This window comes from Lynx canadensis, chromosome B3, assembly GCF_007474595.2.
Source record: "Lynx canadensis isolate LIC74 chromosome B3, mLynCan4.pri.v2, whole genome shotgun sequence".
Lineage (NCBI taxonomy): Eukaryota > Metazoa > Chordata > Mammalia > Carnivora > Felidae > Lynx > Lynx canadensis.
In genome coordinates, this window is record NC_044308.2 from 59,944,714 (window position 1) to 59,967,689 (window position 22,976).

Sequence of the window (22,976 nt, forward strand, 5' to 3'; positions counted from 1 at the left end):
TGTTTAGAGTCATCTCTTCCATAATCTTCTCTTGTTGTCCAGGTAATATCTCTGAGGGTCTCTTGAAACCACTGAAATGACAGGCTTAGAAGTTTCCTCTTGGCTTCTCTAGCTGGCTGATCTTCCTCCATTCCACCCACTGCTCCAGTCGGGCACAAGAGATAAAATGAAAAAGGGTAACTCCCAGCAGCTGGTCCAAGAGATACTAGTGGGGAGGGAGCAAGAGAAAAGAAATATGTGGGGGCCTCACAGGAGGAGTGGAAGAAAACTATACTATTTACAGATTCTTAAACCAATGAAAATACCTCCATCATTTTCTCTCGGGACAGATTCAGAGAGGAAGCACTGAGCAACAGTTCAAGACAGGCATTTCCTGTGGTCAAGTGGATAAGACCAGCCTGCAGCCATGGAACAGGGTGAGCCAAGCCATCTATCCATGGGACTTACTTGACTCTCAGTAGCTCCTCCATCATAATGTGTTTTTATTACAATAAGTAGGATGGTGGTAGAGGTGATGGTGGGGGGGGGTGCTATAGTGGGTGGTAGTAGTGGGTGCTGTGGTGGTGGTGGCAGTGGTATGGCTATGGGTGGCAACATGGTAGCTCATTGGTGGTAAATCGTTTGTCATAGTTGTGATGACAATGATGGTGGTTAACATGGGTTAATGTTCCTACCCTTAACATGGATTTATGGCATCACAACATGATTATCCTCTGTAGGTTGTGATACATATGGAAGATAACCCTGGGAAAGCATGAGGGTGTCACAGCCTCAAAGCTAAGTGGGAGAGAGGTGCCTAAGATGGCTCAGTCGGTTAAGGTTCTGACTCTTGGTTTCGGCTCAGATCATGATCTCACTGTTCGTAAGTTTGAGCTCTGCATTGGGCTCTGCGCTAACGGTGCAGAGCCTGCTTAGGATTCTGCTCCCTCTTTCTCTGCCCCTCTCCTGCTCGCTCTCTATCTCTCTCTCTCAAAATAAATATAAAAGTATTAAAAAAAAAAAGCTAAGTGACAGAGAAGGGGAGGTAGGAGTCAGGGACTCCAACTACAAGGGGCAGAGGCCAACATAAAGCAAGGGAACAGGTAGAACTACAGGATGCAGAAAGCTCAGGGGCCTCTGCATGTCTATTGGTATATTTACATGGCTCATTGTCAGATGAGAACTGCCTGATAGACTGTCATAATACTCTCAGGCCCCCTCCTTGGAGAGTTTTTCTGGGCTGCATGGGGCCATGGGTTTGGTGAGCCTTTAGGTGAAAGAGCCAAGTATGATCTCAGGTGAGTTGGTTCTACTGTCTGGGCCTCACTCTTCTCATTTATAAACAAGAGAATCAGCTCAGTGATTTCCAAACCAGCTCTAAAAATTATTTGTGTTTGAAGAAGAAAGGAGTAGGAACAAAATTCTGGGTTTTATTCATTGTTTTTGGATTGGGACCAGAAAAGGAGGTCAACAATGAGAGCAGGCATTGCTCTTTTAATAATAGTAATTGTCCCATTTAATGAGACTTCCTATGTGTCTTACACTGTGCTAAGTGTGTTATATATGTATTACTTCATTTAATTTCCCCAACCCTGAAAGAGGGATGATTCCTTAGTCTAGGGAAGAGGAAAATGAGGCTCGGAGTGGTTAAATCACTTGCTTTAGGTGGCACAGTTAGTAGGTAAATTGAGCCAAGGATTTGAACCCCAGTTCATTTATGACTCCAGGGTCTCTGCTTTTGTCTCAACTTATGTTGTCACATTTACCTAGTCTCCATGACTTCTGTTTTCCACAGTAGCCCTGGGGATCAAGAACTGTGACTTCCAGGCAGCAAAGAACAATGAGGAGCACTACACCAAGGCCATCAGTTCCCAGCACCTCTTTGTGAGGAGAGGGAAGCCCTTCACCATCATCCTGCACTTCCAGGCTCCAGTCCACACATTTCTGTCTACTATGAAGAAGGTAGCCCTCATTGCACAAACTGGTAAGTGGGGCAGACCTAGACCTTCTTGGTGGCAGGACTGGGGGGTTCTTCCTCCAGCATCTTCTCAGGGAACAAAGGGGCAAATGAGCCATACTACCCTGAGTCTGAGGAAGTCCTGCCCACCTGGCAGAGCTGTTGTGAGGATGAGATAATGTGCCTAAAAAAATAGTGTTTATTATGATTCAGAAGCTGCTGAGCATCATTATCACTAAGGGGTTCCTTTTGGTTGCAAATATAATGATCAGTTTTGTATAAAATGCTGAATGAATCTAATCTAGGCTTATGATAACATTTAGTTGCTACTGTTTCTTGAATTTGTACTACATGTCAGACATTGGGCCAAGTACTTCACATGCAATATCTCATTAAGGCCTCACATTCACCTTACAAAGAAGGCACACTACTACACACATTTTATGCATTATGAACCTTTTCTAGATGTAGGTTCATGAGCACTGAGAACTTGTGCTCTCCCATCACCCTTTATTGCCTCCCATTACTGGATGGGCTGCTTTCATTCTCACCAAAAACCAATTTTCACCTGTTCCAACTTTGTGATACTTGAGTTTATTACTCTCAGTTGTGACCAAGAGGTCCAAATGACCAGTTCTTCTCTGTGTGACTGCAGGAGAGCAGCCTTCCAAGGCCAAGAAGACCCAAGCCACATTCCCAATTTCCAGTATGGGGGACCGGAAGTGGTGGAGTGCAGTGGTGGAAGACAGAGATGCCCAGTCCTGGAACATCTCTGTGACTACGCCCACAGATGCTATCATTGGCCATTACTCGCTCCTGCTGCAGGTCTTGGGCAAGAAGTCATTTCCCCTGGGCCGGTTCACAGTGCTCTTTAACCCTTGGGCTCGAGGTGAGTTTAGACCCAAACCAGCCTGGGCTGCCCAGGGACTCAAGGCACAGGAGTTGGGGCACAGCTCTGGCAGGGAGTGACAGGCCCAGGCTCCAGTGGGAAGCTCCCTCTAAGGATAGCACCAACACGCAATTACTGTGTCGTCTGCTTCCTGGATGAATGGCCTCTCAGACCCAGGGTCTGTTTTGGTGTCACCCTTGGCAGAAGCAGCCTGGGGCCTCCCACTGAAAGCAAAGTCTTACCTCACCACTAAACCCTGGTGCTGGGTCAGGTTATTTGACCATAGGAGCTGAGATTCACTGAGATGACCCTAGAAGAGCTACTCTTTGTCATGACAGTACAGGGGCTAAGAACGGGAAAGTGGTTCAGGAATGGATACAACCTGAGTGATAGGCTTCTCTGTCTCCTCCCTGGGCTCCCATAGTCTGTCTCCAGAGCAAATCCAGGTTTTGTGGGACCTGAGATTTATATAACTTCGTGGACCCTCTTTAAGAAAAACAATACAGGGGTGCCTGGGTGGCTCAGTCAGCTGGACATCAGACTTTGGGTTAGGTATAATGGATCTAATCTAGGCTTATGATAACATTTAGTTGCTACTATTTATTGAATTTGTACTACATGTCAGATATTGGGCCAAGTGCTTCACATGAAATATCTCATTAAAGCATCACATTCACCTTACAAAGAAGGCACACTACTACACACACTCTATGCACTGTGAAACTTTTCTAGATGTAGGTTCATCAGCACTGAGAACTTGTGCTCTCCTATCACACGGTTCATGAGTTCGAGCCCCGTGTCGGGCTCTGCCCTGACAGCTCAGAGCCGGGAGCCTTCCTTGGATTCTGTGTTTCTCTCACTCTCTCTGCCCTTCCCCAACTTGTGCTCTTTCTCTCTCTCTCAAATCTAAATAAACATAAGAAAGAAGGAGGAGGAGGAGGAGGAGAAAGAAAAGAGAGAAGAAGAAGAAGGAAGAAGAAGAAGAAGAAGAAAATGAAGTGAAAACGAGAAAGGAAGAAGAAGAAGAAGAAGAAGAAGAAGGAAGAAGAAGAAGAAGGAAGAGGAAAGCAAGAAGAAGAAGAAAGAAGAAGAAGAAGAAGAGAAGAAGAAGAAAGAAGAGAAGAAGAAGAAGAAGAAGAAGAAGAAAGAAGAAGAAGGAAAAGAAGAAGAAGAAGAAGAGAAGAAGAACGAAAGAAAGAAGAAGAAGAAGAAGAAGAAGGAGGAGGAGGAGGAGGAGGATGAGGAGAAGGAGAAGAAGTGGAAGAAGAAAGAAGGAGGAGAAGGAGGAGGAGGAGGAGGAGGAGGAGGAGAAGGGACTCCTGGGTGGCTCAGTTGGTTAAGCATCTTACTCTTGATTTCAGCTCAGGTCATGATCTTACAGTTCATGAGTTGGAGCCCTGCATCAGGCTCTGCACTGACAGCACGGAGCCTGCTTGGGACTCTCTCTCCCTCTCTCTCTGCCCCTCCCCTGCTCACTCTCTCTATCTCTCTCTCAAAAATAAATAATTTTTTTTTAAAAAGAAAAGAAAAGAAAACTAATACAAAATATCGAATTGCTCAGGCCTAAAGGGGTCTGTGTTAGTGAGGGGCCCAAAGCTTCAGCTTCATCAGCTCCATGGTAAATCTGCCTTGTTTGGTTGTCTCTGCTTCTCTCCACGTGTAAGTTCTGTTCTTACTACAGGATGCTGGGCCCTCTCCACATTGACTTGTCTAAATATATGACTAGAGCAACAAATGGCTAGTGTTCCATAGCTCAGCAGACTAAGGGTGGGCTTTCCTGAGATCAGGTGACCTTCTGCAACCCAACCAGTGGCCACCGCTGGCAAAGCTCAGCCTTGGCTGTTGGGGCTATTTCACCTAAGAAAGATCATCAGACATGGTTGACATGCCCCAAACATGAGGAGGGCATCTCCTCTTCCAACCCCATCTGAAGGTTGAGTCTGTCTTTACTTTTTAAATCTGCCACCCACCACCTTAATCCTTGGGGCTCCCTGAACGGTTGTTTGGGGAAATGGAAAACATCTTTGATCAGCCTTCCTGTCCTCACTACCCCAGATGACAAGTGAAGGGCCTTTTCTTTTCACAAGTTTCACTGCCAGCCTGAGGGGCCGTCATTATAAGGCAGGGCTGGGAGACAAAAGGAAACAGGGAAGCAGAAGAAATCTTCCCAATTTTCTTCAGCCAGTTCCTGACTCCTTTTCTATGTGGCATCTGACCCCCAGTGGGCTCCCTCTCTCCACTTTTTTGCTAAGCGTTCTCCAATACCCCCTCCTTCAGGTAGTCCTGCCAATCCTCAGTTTAGGTTCTTTCCTGATCCAAGGGGGTGATCAGGTAGAGCAACAGATGAGAACAAATGTCCATTTAGGTGCCCCATCCCCATGTGGGTGAATGTGGAATCAGGGCCCCTTCAGCTGAGGGAGGACCCATGGCCCTCAACATATTGGCAGAAAGACCCTCAAGCAATTTCCTTCCAAATTGAGGCTCCAGTACATCTGTCTCACTGACTCAGATCCCACATCCAGAGCAAGGCCCTGGCAGGCAGAACAAAGACAGAGCAAAGATAGTTCTGAGACAGTGCTCAGTTCAGTGGGAACTCATAGTCTTGACTCCATGACAGGTTTCTTGCCTCTACACTTGGCTTGTAGGGACCTGCCTAGGGAAGTCCTTTCCATGTGAGTCCAAATGGAGATGTCTGTGTGGGCAGGAGTGAGTTATTGGCTCTGCTTACCTGGGAGGTGATTAAGAAATTTTCAGGTTATCTGGGACTCAGTCTCATCTTAGCATTCTTGGAGATGGGACTCTCCCAGATTCAAAGGGAAATTTTACATGCTAAAATGAAAGTCCTTTTCATAAGCAGGGAATTTTATAAAAGAGGGCTGCACCCCATCAGGGAAGGGGAAGGTGATGTTACCCATGCTCTGATAAGGTACCTCCCAGAGCCTTCAGAGTTTGGGACCAAACACCTGTTTGAAGTGATTTCAGAGAGAGTACTCAAGATGGAGGGGCAGAAGTCAAGGGCTCCTTGAGCACATGGTTCTGTGATTTTAGGCCCCAAGTTTTCAGGGCTTCCTGAATTTAATATCCTATTCTTCTGTTTCTTTGAGTACCCTCATCCCAGCAGATGTCTGGGGGAATAGTCTGCAAAGACTTTTCTCTTGTTAGTCCCCAGGAACCAACCTAAGCACCCTATTTCCCCCACTTCCACCCAGCAACAGGTGCAGAGAGAGACACATGACAAGCAGAGCACGTCCCCCTGCTGCTTCTGGCTTTCTAGAGTATCCTCCTTAAAGACCACCATCCTCCTCATGAACCCCAGCCCAGCCCATTGAGGAAGACAGCAGGAGAGGCTTGAGAGACCATGGGAGTCTTAGACCCACTTGGATGCCACCAGGGTAGAAAGCCAATGCTCTGGCTTCTACTTTATCCAGCTCCACTATTCCCTCTGACCCTGTCTTACCCGATGCTCCTCATTCTTTCTGCTCACCCCTGTCAACCTATGTTTGATTGTTTTTTTCTGAAGCACCATTTTTAAATTTATTTTCTTTTAAACATTTTATTTATTTATTTTAATGTTTATTTTAGAGAGAGAGACCACAAGCAGGGGATGGGGCAAGGAGAGACGGGGACAGAGGACCCAAAATGGGCTCTGTGCTGATAACAGAGAGCCCAATGTGGCGCTTGAACACATGAACTGTGAGATCATGACCCGAGCCGAAGTCAGACGCTTAACCGACTGAGACATCCAGGCGCCCCTAAACATTTTATTGTTGAGTAATCTCTACAACCAACATGGGGCTCAAACTCACAACCCGAGATCCAGAGTTGCATGCTCTACTGACTGAACCAGTCAGGTGCCCCTAAAACACTATTTTTTAAAATTGAACTTGTGAAAGAGACATAATAGGCACACTGGGAAGTTCTCTGAGCTGTTGCCTAATTATCTTAGGCCAAAAGCACTCTGGCTGCACATGTCTTCTGGGAACCAGTAGGCTTTTTAAGGTTGGCTTGTTACTATCTATCTGGCTGACCATGAAGGTCACCTTGGCTGACAAGGGACTCTGACCCCTTTCCCTACTCTGTACCAGAGAAGAGTCTGGGTTGCAGTAGAGTCAGTGGAAAGAGGGAGTTCCTCCTCAGTCTTCATCAGGCCCAGAGCTGAAGGGAAGACCTACAGCCAAACCTGACTGGGCAAGGAGGGCAGAGGCCTGGATATGGAGGGCAGGCCTACCACCCCACAGAACCTCATCCCTGCCTGTTTTTCACCAGAGGATGCTGTGTTCCTGGAGAGGGAGTCTCATCGCACAGAGTATGTGCTGAACCAGAACGGCCTCATCTACTTGGGTACAGCTGACTGCATCCAGGAGGAGCCCTGGGACTTTGGCCAGGTACAGGGACCTCTGGGGAAGACAAGGGCCAGTGATAGCCACATAGCCTTGTTCAGGCCAGACAGAGCTGGCATGTCTAAAAGCCCTTAAGTCATGAGGTCATTTCTTTTCTTGTCTTTTCTTTTTTCTTTTCTTTTCTTTTCTTTTCTCTTTTCTTCTCTTTTCTTTTCTTCTCTTTTCTTTCTTTTATTTTTTTAAGGATTCAGTCCATAAGTTTATTTGCAAACATATCAAGTATGTTGAATTCAAGAGTTTGATCCAGTTTTCAAAGAGACTGCACCTCTTAAAAAGCTCCTTTTCACATCTGTTTAATGGATTAATTAAAACACCTGTATTCCTTAAGCAGTTAGTATCTTACTATAAAAAAAGATGAAGCAAATTCAGATCCCAAGTATATAGTCATTGGGGTACCTGGCTAGCTGAGTCAGCGGAGCACCTGACTCTTGATGCTGGGGTCATGAGTTCAAGCCCCATGTTGAGCATGGAGCCTACTCGAAACAAACAAACAAACAAAAAGTACATAATCCTCATAATTAGTAACAGCCACTTGTTTTCCACTAAAAATGGCAAATTCATCCCTGGGTTCTCTTCATAGTGGCTCTTATGGACCACAGAGGTTGGGAACCTTCAGATGCTCTGTCCCAACATAACGCTGTTGGAAGTTCTGTGAAAGTCACCCAGACCCAAGATGGAAGAAATGGTGGCACCACACCAAGTCCTCCTTTTTCACAACCTTGTTCCCTGGTGTGTCAATGAGTTTGTTTCTTTCGGCAGTTTCAGCCATGTGGTGCCTCTCTTTCCTTAGGGCCATGTCAGACCATCCTCCACAGCTTCCAGAGTTAACTTCCTAAACACCACAGCAAATCAAACCTCTATTAAATCCCCACTGTCTACAGGATAATAACTAAATTCCCTGGCTCGACACATTAAGGCCCTTCATAGCCAGTCCAGTACTTTTCTTTCCTCAAGAGCTAGCCATCCCATGCTCCAGCTTCTAGCCATCCCCTGAACAGACAGGTTGAATATGTCTGGAATACCTTTCCTCCTTTGTCACCCCCAGAAAATTCCTACCCATCTTTTCTTTTTTTTTCAATGTTTATTCATTTGTGAGAGAGACAGAGCATGAGTGGGGGAAGGGCAGAGAGTGAGGGAGACACAGAATCTGAAGAAGGCTCCATGCTCCGAGCTGTCAGCACAGAGCTCTACATGGGGCTCGAACTCATTAACTGTGAGATCATGACCCAAGCTGAAGTCGGACACTTAACCGACTGAGTCACCCAGGCACCCCCCTACCCATCCTTTAACACTGTCTGGATGTTTTTCCCAGGCCCCAAAGGTAAGAGTGACTCTCTCTGCTGTGCCCTCTGCTCTGGGTTGGCATCTCTCCTAGAACCCAACCATGTTGCTGAGATTGTATTTCAAGTGCCTCTGTGTCCCTCCCTACTCCTAAACTGCAGGTTCCTCAAGAGCAAGAGCTGCCTTGGTATCCTCCCCACGTGGGGCAGTACTGGCAGGAGCCATAGGAGCACATTAAATGGAAAACAATAGAAATGAAACAATACAGCCCTGGTTGTCAAGGGCTCACATCCTATTGAGAAACTCAGACAACAGAAGAGGCAAAGGACCAGACTGCCCATACACACAGACCAGGGGGCACAATGGGAGGGAGGGAAAAGCCAGAACTCCCATGGGAGACAAGAAGGCATGGCAGGAAGGAGTGGAACCTGAGTCTGGAAGAAGGATGAGGTGATGGTGGGGGGTGAGTACCCAACCTGGAGGCCGTTTATCATGGTTTTGTGTGCTCCTCACAGTTTGAGGTGGATGTCATCGACCTCAGTCTGCACTTACTGAGCATGGACAAGCAGGTGGAGGAGTGGGGCAACCCTGTGCATGTGGCCCACATTTTGGGCGCCTCGGTGAGTGAGGTGGGAGGGAGAGGAGGCCAGCGTGGGGAGATGAGACGGGAGCTCTCTGCCAGAGCTGCCCATCTTTATAGCCCTGGAAATCTTCAAATCACAAATGGTCCCTTCCTCCCAGGTACTTTGGTGCTTCCCGCTGTTCCTAAATGTCCTTTCAGAGGAGTAATGAGTTTCCCATTTCCTCTTGTGCCTCTGGACTTCCCTCTGAAGAGGTGGAGAGGAATGAGGTCAAGCCGTGAGGAGGTGGAGGTGGAAGCTTGGGATAAGTGGGCCTTGACGCCCCAGGTGCAAACACCCTCAAAGGAACCAGGGCCAGGGCAAGTGAAGGAGCAGTGAAAGCCCCCAGGGAGAGGCAGCGCTCTTGCTCTTCTTGTGATGTGAGGCTTGTTTGCCATGTGGTCTACAAGTCCCTGGCTTCCAGAGGACTTGACAAAGAGGAGAATTCTCCAGGCCCCACCCCTAGAGATTACAACCCAATGGGTAGGGTGAAGCCCACGAATATCCAAGTGATTCTCATGCAGGTGGTCTAAGCCCTCTTTATTCACCCCTTGGAGGCTATTCTGTCTTGGGCCCCATGTATCATCCACACATTTCCACAAACAGCTGCGTGCTTTCATGGAGGAGAGGGTCTTGCCCACCCCACAGACCCACACCATCCAGGAAGCGGCCTTGCTGAACAAGCGCCGGGGCAGTGTGCCCATCCTGCGGCAGTGGCTCACAGGCCAAGGGCGACCTGTGTACAACGGCCAGGCCTGGGTGTTCGCTGCAGTTGCTTGCACAGGTACAGAGCCAACTTGCCTGCCACACCCCCCTTGGCTACTGTATGGAGCGTCTGCCCTGCCTCTTGGGTTGTCCTGCGGCTTTCTCCCTGAAACTTTCCCTGCCTTTCCCCAGCAGAGCAAGCCCTGGTGCTCTGGTGAATATTCTGTAAGCTTGCCCTGGCTGTACACTCCACCTGCTGTGTAAATTTTTGCATCTCATTTCTCAGCCTTTATGCATCCTGTGCTGTGTCAGTGCTAACTTCCTGGTGCCTGTGTCCCTCCTCTTTCCACGATGTCAGGTGGCATTTAAGACAGTGTCTGCCCAGAGGAGACACTGAAAACACTAGCTATATACATACCCAGGCCTCTCTGGCTCCCCCTGACTCTCTGGCCCCTTCCACGCAGTGCTGCGGTGCCTGGGAATCCCTGCTCGCGTCGTTACCACATTCGCCTCAGCCCAGGGAACTGGCGGACGCTTGTTCGTAGATGAGTACTACAATGAGGAGGGCCTTCAGAATGGAGAAGGCCAAAGAGGCAGAATCTGGTGAGAAGCCCAAAGAGGATGAAGTCTCAGACATGGAAGGACTCCAAACCCACATGGTATAAGCCCCCCACACCCTGAGTGACCCTCGCATTGAGAGGAGGCCCTCAAGACTCTTATACGTGGGACATGAATGGTCAGTGGTGCCATGCACCACCCCCCCTTCCTGGGAGCATGGCAGCCACTTTTACAGTGTCCTATGACAATAATGACTCTGTGATTTCTAGAATGTCTTCAGCTTTTCAGAACTACTTTTGTCCCCACTTGAATTATTCACTTTGATGCCTTCAGGATCTTCCAGACTTCCACAGAGTGCTGGATGACCCGGCCTGCTTTGCCCCCAGGTTATGATGGATGGCAGATTCTGCACCCAAATGCTCACAGTGGAGGTGGAGGTAAAGCCTGGGGGTAGGCCCCCGTACCATCCTAGGCTGCACAAGCTGAAGGAGTCCGTGGGAGAGGAAATATGAGCAGCAGGAGGTCCCAAGAGGGTCTGCATCCCCTAAAACTGGATGAGTTTTAGGAAGGAATGATAGTGGCCAGCAGAATGCTGACCTGAAGCCAGTAGGCTGAAAGGAACAAAGGTGTTAGCTATTTAGGCCCGAGGCTGTGGGGAGACTAGCCCTACCTCAGAACAACTGGCAAGGAAGGAGAATCCCAATGAAGGGTAGAGGGTCTTAAGATAACTGGTAGATGTGCTGGGTTAGGGGCTTGTAGGTGAGATTTCTGAGGTTCTGGATATGGGTAAAGAGGGTATCAGGATAGGCTCAAGCTCAGAGAAGAAATCTTCAAGAGCCATAAAAGGATCACTCTTCCTTGCTCAGCAGCAGAATAGTAATAGAGCCTGGCACATAATAAGTGCTCAATAAAAGTGAACTATTCCTAACTATAGCCATAGTCGAGCTGGCTAAGCAACTCCTGTGTACTATGGTCCTCTGAGGTTCTACCTGTCCAGTTTCTGAGAGGGCTCCTGCCACAGACCAGGACCAAAAAGGATTGTCACTACATAGTTGTGAATTTCACCTCTGCAATGCCCTTTCATAAACTCTGCCTAGTGCCTACCTCTGACCTTGATCTCGGGGAAGGGAAAATAGGACATAGGATCGGGACTAAGGTTATGCAGCTCTGGCTCAGGAGAGGTCTAGGTATGGTTCCTCTTGCTCACTGGCCTTTTCCTCCCTCAGTCCTCGAGTCCTGTGATCTGGTTCCTGTCAGAGCAGTCAAGGAGGGGATACTAGGACTGACGCCTGCAGTATCAGACCTTTTTGCTTCAGTAAATGCCTCGTGCGTGGTCTGGAAGTGTTGTGAGGATGACACACTGGAGCTAACCAACTCCAACACTAAGTATGTTGGCAACAACATCAGCACCAAGAGTGTGGGCAGTGACCGCTGTGAGGACATCACTCAGAACTACAAGTATCCTGAAGGTATTGGGCAGGGTTTCTCAGCACCTGAAATGCCAACAGAGGGGAAGGGATGGCCAGAAAGATATAGGCCAGAGAGAGTCACAGTCTTCTCCATATCCCATAAAATGCATTTTTTAACCCCATTTGATACTCTTGACATTATGGGCCGGATAACTCTTTGTTGTGGGTGGCTGTGCATCATAGGATGCTTATCAGCATTCACTAGATGCCAGCACCCCACCACCATGGGCAGTGACAACCAAAAAGTTCTCCACGTGCTTCTAAATGTCCTCCAGGGGACAAAATAAAACAACACATTTAATACCAACTCCAGCTGCCAGAAGATGTTCTCCCTCTCTTCTCACCCTCTCTTCCAGTATCCCAAATCTGTTCTGTCCTCCATATTGGTTAATGGCACCACCATCACCTATCTGTCCAAACAAGAAGGCTTGTACCCTCCTCAACTCTTCCTCCTTCATCACCCCACATTACTCTCACATCCATCTCCTCATCTCCTTCCCCATTGCCTATAGATAATTCAGGCCTCAACATCTCTTGTCTGTAGCATTGTAACAGCCTCCTAACTGGACCCCTGGCATCCAGTCTCTCCATTATTGTTCCCTTTCCAATTTACAGTTTCTAGAATGAGCTTTCTAAAACACAAAATAATTATGTTACTCCCCTGCTCTAGAATATTCCATGGTCCCCACTGCCCTTGGAATAAGTCAACTCCTTCACTTAGGAAGATCTGAGTCCCTACAGACCTGTCCTCAGAGACAGTAAGACTTGTCCAAAAGCTTGCTCTCCCACCATTCAAGGAACAAATGCATAGCACTTGAAGAACTTGGTCTTTGAATGAGTTGGACAAGACATGCTGTATCTAGAGTGGATCTGCCCAACAAAGACCTTTTTTGTTTTTTTAAAGTTTATTTATTTATTTTGAGAGGGAGCAGGGGAGGGGCAGAGCGAGAGGGAGAGAAAGAATCCCAAGCAGGCTCCTCGCTGTCAGTGCTGAGCCTGATGTGGGGCTTGATCCCACAAACTGCAAGATCATGACCTTAGCTGAAATCAAGAATTGGACATTCAGCCAACTGAGCCACCCAGGTGCTGCACACCTTTTTATTTTAAGCTTTTATTGAAATTCCAGCTAGTTAACAGTGTAATATTAGTTTCAAGTGTAGTGATTCAACACTTCCATACATCACCAGTGCTCATGATGACAAGTGCACTCCTTAACCCTCATCACCCATCCCCCCCACCCACCTTCCCTCTGATAACCGTCAGTTTGTTCTCTATAGTTATGAGTCTCTTTCTTGATTTGCCTCTTTCTTTTTATCCCCCTTTGCTCATTTGTTTTTTTAAATCCCACATGAGTGAAATCATATGGTATTTGTCTTTCTCTGGCAAGATTTCATTCTTTTTATGGCTGAGTAATATTCCATTGTGTGTGTGTGTGTATATCTTGTCTGTACAAGAGATGTATACATATATACATACACGTGTACAGACAAGATATATATATATATATATATATATATATATATATATATATATACACCACATCTTTTTTTATGCCAAATGTCATCAGTTGATGGATACTTAGGCTGCTTCCATACTTTGACTATTGTAGATAATGCTGCTATAAACATCGGGGTGCATATATTCCTTTGAATTAGTATTTTTGTCTTCCTTGGGTAAATACCTACTTGCAATTGCTGGATTGCAGGGTAGTTCTATTTTTAACTTTTTGAGGACACTGCATACTGTTTTCCAGAGTGGCTGCACCAGTTTGCATTCCAACATTGCAAGAGGGTTCTCCACATCCCCTCACTAACACCGGTGATTTCTTATGTTGTTGATTTTAGCCATTCTGACATGTGTGAAGTGATACCTCATTGTAGTTTTGATTTGCATTTCCTTGACGATAAGCGATGTAGAGCATCTTGTCATGTGGCTGTCAGTCATCTGTATGTCTTCTTTGGAGAAATGTCCATTCATGTCTTCTGCCCATTTTTAAATTGGATTATTCATTTTTTGCGTGTTCAGTTTTATAAGTTCTTTATTTGGAGTGTTAACCCTTTATTGGATATGTCATTTGCAAATATTCTCTCCCATTCTATAGGTTGCCTTTTAGTTTTGCTGTCTGTTTCCTTCACTGTGCAGCTTTTTATTTTGATGTAGTCCCAAAAGTTTATTTTTGCTTTTCTCTTGCCTCAGGAGGCATATCTTTTTTAATTGTTTATTTAGTTATTTATTTTGAGAAAGAGGTGGGAGGCAGAGAGAGAATCCCAAGCAGGCTCCGTGCTGTCAGCCCAGACCCTGACACAGGGCTGAATCTCACAAACTGTGAGATCATGATCTGAACCAAAATCAAGAGGTAGATGCTTAACCAACCAAGCCACCCATGCACCCCTCAGTAGACATATGTAGAAAGAAGTTACAGCCTGTGTTTTCAGATTTTTATGGTTTTGGTCGTTCGGACTTTTTTTTTTTTTTTTTTTTTTTTGAGCTAAATGTGGTCTTAGAGGGTTGCAAAGCTCTTATGACTTTGGGATTTGAGTAACATTGGGTAAATGAATCTTAATCCTGGACTTTTATTAGAAGAGTCTATACCCTCTGGATAAGAGGCCTGTTTTATTTCCTCCATTCTTCAGGATCTTTTCAAGAAAAAGAAGTGCTGGAAAGAGTCCAGAAAGAGAGAATGGAACATGAAAAGGACAGTGGCATCCATCCTCCCAGGCTCAAGACTGCTGAGCCTCTATACCTGTTCTTGGAAGCACCCAGCTCCCTATGCCTGGGAGGGAATGCCCAGTTCTCAGTGATGCTGGTTAACCCCACTGATGAGGAGAAGGCTGTGGAGCTGGCAATTGGGGTGCAGGCAATGTACTACAATGGCACCCTTGCTGCCAAGCTCTGGAAGAACAAGCTGTTCCTCACGCTTGGTGCCAACATGGGTAATTCTAAGGCCTTGCCAGACCTCCTCAACCCCCAGCTCCTACCCTGGGTAGGCAACAGCCATGGGGCACACCCGAAGTTCTGAAGAGGTGGCTTCTAGCCCCTGGTGTGCCCTCTGTCTGTCATTCAACACATATTTATTGAGCTTCACATAGAAAAAAGCACTCACAATTCCAACTGCAGTCAGATAAGTAAACAGACCATGACTGCAGCATAAGAAGTATTTGATGATGTAAACAGAGTACAATGGCAGGGGATCATGTCACCCAGGTTGGAGCAGGCTGCTCCCAGATACATCAGACTACACCGAATCTGAAAGGATGAGTAGGAAGGGCAGCGACAGGCAGAAAAGTGAGTCACGAGTATTCAAGGCAGAAGGAACAACATGTACACAGGTTCTCCCTCCTCCCCCAAATTCCTACTTAATTGGTCTGGGATGGGGTCCAGGCAATGGTACTTTTTAAAAGCTCCCTATGTTACCCTGGACTAGAGTAGTTGTTCTTAAACCTTGCTGCATATCTGAATCACCCAGGGAAATTGGATGCTCAGCCTGAACCCCAGACCAATTAAATCAGAAACCCCATGGTTTGACCCAAACATCAAAAACTGTTTAAATTCTTTGGGTGATTCCAATGGGCAGGCAAGAGACAATCAGTGGACTACAGCTTGCCTACATTATTGCAACAGTCTCCTAACCAGCCCACACAGTCCCCAGTTTCTCCACCATGTTTCCTTTTTGTGGGGTGCAGGGACTTGGATCATGCAGGGACTTGTATATCATGCCAAGGAGTTTGCATTTTGTTCTCTAGGTAGTGGGGAGCTAGGAAAAATTGAACTAGAGGAGCAAATGTGATCAGAAATTCATTTTGGCAGAATGGAATGGAAGGGGTCATATTAGAATACTGGTTCTGAATCTTGGCTACATGTTGAATCACCTGGGGAACTTAAAATTTTTTTTAATGTTTATTTATTTTTGAGAGAGAGAGAGACAGAGTGCAAGTGGGGGGGGGGGCAGAGAGAGGGAAACACAGAATTGGAAGCAGGCTCCAGCTCCCAGCTGTCAGCACAGAGCCCGACGTGGGGCTCAAACTCACGAACCATGAGATCATGACATGAGCCTAAGTTGGCCACTTAACCAACTGAGCCACCCAGGCACCCCTTACCTGGGGAACTTTAAAAATATTGCTGCCTGGGCCTCACCACCAGAGTCCGATATAATTGATTTGGTGTGCAGCTTGGCATTGGGATCATTTTATAAAGCTCTCTATATGACTCTAATGTTTATGTAATGTTGAGAAACACTGGATCAGAGGTTGGAAAGTTTTGTAATAACCAAGTCAAGGAATGAAGGAGAAACCAGAGTAGCAGCACTTCAAATGAAGACATATTAAGGAGGTGGGATAGATCTGGACTTGTGAATATGCATGGACTTGTGGTCTTACTGAGAAGTGATGACAAAGGACAGCATCCTAGGGGTTAAACTGATTGAGAGTTGAGGAAGCAAGACACAGTGTGCCAGTCCTTCCTGGAAGAACAGGCAGAAAAAGGAAACAGGATGAGTGGTTGTCAGCCAGGGACACTGGGTAGAGAGAGGGTGGGTTTTTTTGTTTGTTTGTTTAAGATGAGAGAGCAGAATCTGCTTTCGTGCTGAGGAAAATAATCAACAGAGAGGGGAAGACTGAAGCCTCAGGAAAGATGGGTTAAAATTGATGGTGCAACCCTTGGGGAAATGAGGGACAACTAGAATAACTGTAGCTTACATTGGCAAACATAGGGTTAAGTGTACATTATGCATTATATCATTTATCCTCACAACAACCTTAAGAGGTAGCAACCACTGGTATCCCCACTTTACAGATGAGGAGACAAAGATAGAGAGCTTAAATAATTTGCCCAAAGTTACACAGCAGGCAATAGTGGGGTCAGGATGGGACACAGACCTCAAAAATGGAGGTTCAACTTGGGGAGGGCGGACACTTCATCTTCCGGGTGGCAGCAGGAGTAGAGGTCTATGTCTACAGGGTTGGGAATGGGAACACGAGCTTGAGAAGATTCCTCAAGGATGAAGGATGGCTTCATTTTCTCTGCAAAAGGGAAACTGAAGAAACAGAATGAGGAACTAAGTAAGCATATATTTAGCAACGGCTGTGTGGTAGCATCTGAGATAAGCACTCAGTATCTCATTTAACACAAGCTATCCCACCAGGTAGGCATTCTTATCAGACAAGGCAACTGAGGCCAGAGAGCTTAACTCATTCTAGTTTACAGGAACCTTCCACAACCCCACTGAGGAGGTCTGCCAAGAGCGCTGGTGGAGGCAGTGATGGTGGTGGGAGTGGGGTCTTGAGTGAGTTCTAAGTTTGAAATTGCTGTGAGAAATGGGGCATCTTGCTGGCTTCAGTGAGATACTGACTCCTTTGCATTGTGTGTAACTATTCCTTCTTTCCAGAGCACACGCACTCATTCCTTCGCACTGACTCTGCTTGTCGTATGTTTCAGTTTATGAAACCACCACCAACAGCCTGTCCTTCTCCTGTTTTGAGCAAAGCCCACCAGAGAACAGTTTCCTCAGACTCACCGCCATAGCCACGGCAACGCAATCTGAGTCCAGCCTCAGCTGCTTTGCTCAGGAAGACATTGCCATTTGTAGACCACGCCTAGTCATTGAGGTAGGCACCAGTCTTTCCCCGAATTGCTATCCTTTGCTCTGTTTCAGAAGGAATCAAAGCCCCTCAAGCTTCAGGGCAAATGACTGTGCTGTAGGATTACCCGAAAAGGCTAGGTTGACAGATCTCTCTTAAAAGAGATGGTTTTTTACATATGCTGTTAAGGTTTACATCTTCCAACTCTTTTTGGTTGAAGATTGTTTTTTTTTTTTAACAGAGTCAATCATGGTCTTCATTTTTTTTTGACTTTTTTTTTTTTTTTTAATTTACATCCAAATTAGTTAGCATATAGTGCAAGTGATTTCAGGAGTAGATTCCTTAGTGCCCCTTACCCATTTTAGCCCATCCCCCCTCTCACAACACCTCCAGTAACCCTCTGTTTGATCTCTATATCTAGAGTTTCTTATGTTTTGTCCCCCTCCCTGTTTTTATATTTTGTTTTCCTTCCCTTACGTTCATCTGTTTTATCTCTTAAAGTCCTTATGAGTGAATTCATATGATTTTTGTCTTTCTCTAATTTCACTTAGCATAACACCCTCCAGTTCCATCCATGTAGTTGCAAATGGCAAGATTTCATTTTTTTTTTTTTTTTTTTTTTTAATTTTTTTTTTTCAACGTTTACTTATTTTTGGGACAGAGAGAGACAGAGCATGAACGGGGGAGGGGCAGAGAGAGAGGGAGACACAGAATCGGAAACAGGCTCCAGGCTCTGAGCCATCAGCCCAGAGCCCGACGCGGGGCTCGAACTCCCAGACCGCGAGATCGTGACCTGGCTGAAGTCGGACGCTTAACCGACTGCGCCACCCAGGCGCCCCAAGATTTCATTCTTTTTGATCACCAAGTAATACTCTATTGTATATATAGACACCACATTTTCTTTATCCATTCATCTATCGATGGACATTTGGACTCTTTCCATACTTAGGCTATTGTTGATAGTGCTGCTATAAACATGGGGCTGCAGGTGTCCCTTCGAAACAGCACACCTGTATCCTGTGGATAAATGCCTAGTAGTGCAATTGCTGGGTTGTAGGGTAGTTCTATTTTTAGCTTTCTGAGGAACCTCCATACTGTTTTCCAGAGTGGCTACACCAGCTTGCATTCCCAGGTTAAAGATTTTTATGAGGATCTCCCCAGTTGCTGCCTTCATAGTTAGAAGGATAATACCAGCCTATGTTTATTTAGTGCTTTATACATAGGCCAATGTATTTTCAACTTCTTTTAATATAAAATCCCTGTGAGGTGGAACTATTCCCATTATTCAGATAAGGAGACAGTCCTAGAGAGTATCATGCCCATGATCATAAAAATGGGATGTTTCAAAGGCTTATGGCTTTTGATCTAATAATCCTCTTTCCATGTCTACCCTGGCCAATATGAATGCAATCTGGTCCCAGTCCTCAAGGAGGTTATATTATAATTAAGTAAAGGAGACATAATGTTTCGTCTTTTATGTAAGTGCTTAAATAGAGGTACAAAGTCACTACAGGATAAGTGAAGTAAGGGGATTAATTCCAGCTGGTTTGAGGAAGACTTAATGGAAAGAGGTGGCATTTATGCTGGGCCTTGAAAAATAGGTAAGCTTCAGTGCAGAGGTGGAGGAAGGCCACTGCAGGCAGAAGACTCAACATAGAGGCCCAAAAGAAGGGAGCCTGAGGGGTGTGCTGGGATGGGAAAGTGCCCAGGGTGGCTGGGATGTCGTTTGGTTGAGGGAAGAACAGGTGAGGCTGGCGAAGGAGATTGGGGTCAGGCCATGAAGGGCTCTGAATGCCAACCAAAGATGAATTCTGAAGACAATGGGAAACCCCTCACCTTTTTTTCTTTACAATAATTTTTTTTAATGTTTATTTATTTTTGAGACAGAGAGATGGTGGGGGGGGCAAGGTAGGGGCAGAGAGGGAGACACAGAATCTGAAGCAGGCTCCAGGCTCTGAGCCATCAGCACGGAGCCTGACATGGGGCTGGAACTCATGAACTGTGAGATCATGATCTGAGCCAAAGTCGGACGCTCAACTTACTGAGCCCTCCAGGTGCTCCTACCCCTCACCTTTCTAAGCGGAGGAGAGGCACCATCAGAGATGGTTACTCATGAATCAAGGGTAAGAATAAATGCACGAAGACCAGATAGAGGGGTAAAGAAGTCAGATGTGGAGTTTGGGAAGAAGTTTGGAGTTTGGAGTCCGGAAGGCAGAGGCAGAAGAGTAACTGAAGAGAGTACAGGGAGGATGCCTAGGAGGGGAAGCAGTAACTGTGCCTCTGTGCTCTTGACATCTGCTTCAGGCTTTGCCTCTTCCCACAGATGCCAGAAACAACAGAGCAATATCAACTTCTTAAGGCTTCAGTCAGCGTCCATAACTTCCTAGATGTTCCCATGCAGGACTGTGTGATCTCCATTTTCGGAAGGGGGCTCATTTACAGAGAGAAGAGATACAGGTAAGAGACTGCAAGCTTCTCATCCCGCTAAAACACCTCAACTAGTCAGAAAGACAGGGACCCAAAATTAATGACTGCCTTTTTGCCGTGTCCATCGAGACAGAGGAAATACCTCCGCAAGTTGAACTAAAAGAATTAGGGCCTCTCTCATCCTGGGAGACAGGAGTGAGGGAGGCTATGTGCCCCTTGGGCACCCACATGACCCTGATCGCTGCTCTGCAGGCAGGGAGGTTAGGCCTGAGTACTAGAGACTATCACAGGGAGGGTAGGCTGCCTCTTGGTGCAACCAGTGAACTGCATTCTACTAATGACAATCATAATACAAAATTTTGTTTAAATATTCCTTTTTATTCCTGTTCCCACCAGCCCCTTTTGCATTCTTTTGTAAGTGTGTGTATCCTTTCATCAGAATGTGTAAAAAGTGTGCTATAAGACTGTATTTTTTTATTTTTAATCTTTATTTATTTTTGAGAGAGAGAGAGCACAGGCAGGGGAGGAACAGAAAGAGAGGAAGACACAGAATCTGAAGCAGGCAGGCTCCAGGCTCTGAGCTGTCAGCACAGAGCCTGACACAGGACTCAAACCCACGAACTGTGAGATCATGACCTGAGCCAAAGTCAGATGCTTAACTGACTGAGCCACCCAGGCACCCCTATAAGACAGTATTTTTTTTTTCAACGTTTATTTATTTTTGGGACAGAGAGAGACAGAGCATGAACGGGGGAGGGGCAGAGAGAGAGGGAGACACAGAATCGGAAACAGGCTCCAGGCTCTGAGCCATCAGCCCAGAGCCCGACGCGGGGCTCGAACTCACGGACCGCGAGATCGTGACCTGGCTGAAGTCGGACGCTTAACCGACTGCGCCACCCAGGCGCCCCTAAGACTGTATTTTTAACTTATGTACATTATATCTAATCTTACTTTTCACTCAGAACTGTTTCTGAGATTCATCTGCATATGTTGCATCCACTGCTTCCGCAACATAATGCTTCACTGTGTACATCCCAGACTTCCTACCACTCTCTGCTCCACAGTGATAGGCACCCAGAGTGCCACCAACTCCCGAACACCACAAATACTATTGCAATGAACATCCTCGTGCATCTTCTTATTGCTAGGTCACAGAATATGACCTGGTTTGACTGGGTACTATCAGATTTGTTTGCAGAATGACTGCAGAAGTCCACACTCCCTCCAGCAGTACATGAGTTTCTGAATTCCTACCATTCCTCCACTCTTGGCAACACCCTGCTTTCTCTTCTCTTCTGGGCTAATAGAAAGAAGGTAATATCTCTATCACCTCATTGTTTTAATTTGCAACTCTTCATATATTTATTAGCTTTTTCTGTTTCCTCCTCTGTAAAAGGTGTGTTCTCTTTGCCCACTTTTCTTTTGTGTTCCAGCTTTTTCTCCTTGTTGATTTGTAGGAGTTCTCTACATTAGTCCCTTGTTGGTTTCAGTATGTTGCACGAATCTTCTTTCATTACCTCTTCTCTCACTGTGTCACTGTATCCTTTGTTGAAAACACAGTATACAATTTAGAGTTCACGAAACTTACTCCTACCATCCCTGAAATTGCTGACAGTTGTTTGGTTATTGAGCATGTGCCTCAGCCTTATGAAACTCAATGAATCACTCTTGCCAATAAGTTGAGAGGAGGGACTGCCAACATTCAACTACATTTTTGTGGTATCCCTGATCAACTGTGGAGAAAGCTCCTCACAGGGCATCTGCACTATGCCCTTAGTCACTGTAAGAAGGTCCACAGGAAGGCCAGGAGGTTCTTGATAGGGCTCCAAAGACCACCTGTTGTCATACTGACATCTTCTGTATATGTCCACTGTATTCTCACAGCACTTAGCAACACAAGGGTTCCAAAACCAAAGTTTTCCCAAACATACCCCGGGTAATACCAAGAGTGGGACCAGACTGAAGTCACAGGTGATAAAAGAAATAACAGATGTGGCTTGGAAGCCCTTAGAATAGGATGTTTCTCTTCTCAACCATGCAATTGTTCACCATAGGGAGGCTACTGTCTCGTAATCCCTTAAAACCTCCCCCGTTCGTTCGTTCCTTCCCTCCTTTCTTTCTTTCCTTTCTTTTTCTTGACACTTATTGTCAAATTGGTTTCCATACAACACCCAGTGCTCATCCCAAAAGGTGCCCTCCTCAATACCCATCACCCACCGTCCCCTCCCTCCCACCCCCCATCAACCCTCAGTTTGTTCTCAGTTTTTAAGAGTCTCTTATGCTTTGGCTCGCTCCCACTCTAACCTCTTTTTTTTTTTCCTTCCCCTCCCCCATGGGTTTCTGTTAAGTTTCTCAGGACCCACATAAGAGTGAAAACACATGGTATCTGTCTTTCTCTGTATGGCTTATTTCACTTAGCATCACACTCTCCAGTTCCATCCACGTTGCTATAAAGGGCCAGATTTCATTCTTTCTCATTGCCACGTAGTACTCCATTGTGTCTATAAACCACAATTTCTTTATCCATTCATCAGTTGATGGACATTTAGGCTCTTTCCATAATTTGGCTATTGTTGAGAGTGCTGCTATAAACATTGGGGTACAAGTGCCCCTATGCATCAGTGCTCCTGTATCCCTTGAAAACCTCTTCTGTTTCAACAGCAGGTACTTAAATGTTTATTTCTTCACAGTTCACCTCTTTAAGTAGGGAAAGAGTCACAGGGGCCAGCAAAGCAATGGGAAAGAACTATCACCTGCCTTTTCCTTTATTTCAGATTAGCTTCAGTGTGGCCCAGAAAGACCTTATACACCCAATTCCAGTTCACACCGACACAGGTGGGGCCCCAGAGGCTCACTATGGAAATGGACTGTGATATGTTCCAGAACCAAACCAACTACAGAAATATCACTGTGAAAGCCCCTGAACTTCCCGCTTAAACTTCCATTAAGTATCCCATGATTAAAGTCTGATGCTGATAACATGAACTTGGCCCACTGGAGAAATATGAAAACTATTAACTATATAGAGAATAAGTACTGGAAGAAAAAATAAAAGAATTGGACTCCTTTTGTACAAAGTTGTAATTTTTTTTGTTTACATTGTTTCGTTGCTTTG

General features: G+C 45.9%; 2 protein-coding genes across 7 annotated transcripts in view; one reads left to right on the top strand and one right to left on the bottom strand.

Annotated features, from left to right (window-relative positions):
• CCNDBP1 (cyclin D1 binding protein 1) overlaps nucleotides 1–22,976 on the bottom strand; it is a 39,304-nt gene that overhangs the window by 6,380 nt on the left and 9,948 nt on the right. The window contains exon 12 of one of the 5 annotated variants that reach the window (XM_030318382.2): nucleotides 14,321–16,890. The exons of 1 other annotated variant lie outside the window; for it this stretch is intronic. In XM_030318382.2, coding sequence (XP_030174242.1) covers nucleotides 16,734–16,890 — 157 coding nt within the window. In that variant the 3' untranslated portion in view covers nucleotides 14,321–16,733. Of the gene's footprint in view, nucleotides 1–14,320; nucleotides 16,891–20,743; nucleotides 21,405–22,976 lie in introns of those variants that run through there. 3 more of the 5 variants (XM_030318381.1, XM_030318383.1, XM_030318384.1) reach the window with 3 other exon arrangements.
• On the top strand, nucleotides 228–22,934 carry EPB42 (erythrocyte membrane protein band 4.2). 2 transcript variants are annotated; one of them, XM_030318374.1, is made up of 13 exons: nucleotides 228–416; nucleotides 1,775–1,963; nucleotides 2,592–2,825; nucleotides 7,092–7,210; nucleotides 9,022–9,126; nucleotides 9,733–9,910; nucleotides 10,296–10,434; nucleotides 10,723–10,826; nucleotides 11,616–11,858; nucleotides 14,492–14,791; nucleotides 17,292–17,461; nucleotides 19,758–19,891; nucleotides 22,636–22,934. In XM_030318374.1, the coding sequence occupies exons 1-13, from the start codon at nucleotides 407–409 to the stop codon at nucleotides 22,796–22,798; spliced, it is 2,088 nt and encodes a 695-aa protein (XP_030174234.1). In that variant the 5' UTR covers nucleotides 228–406; the 3' UTR covers nucleotides 22,799–22,934. The 2 variants fall into 2 exon arrangements, with proteins under 2 accessions (XP_030174234.1, XP_030174235.1); XM_030318375.1 differs by having other exon boundaries at nucleotides 1,778–1,963.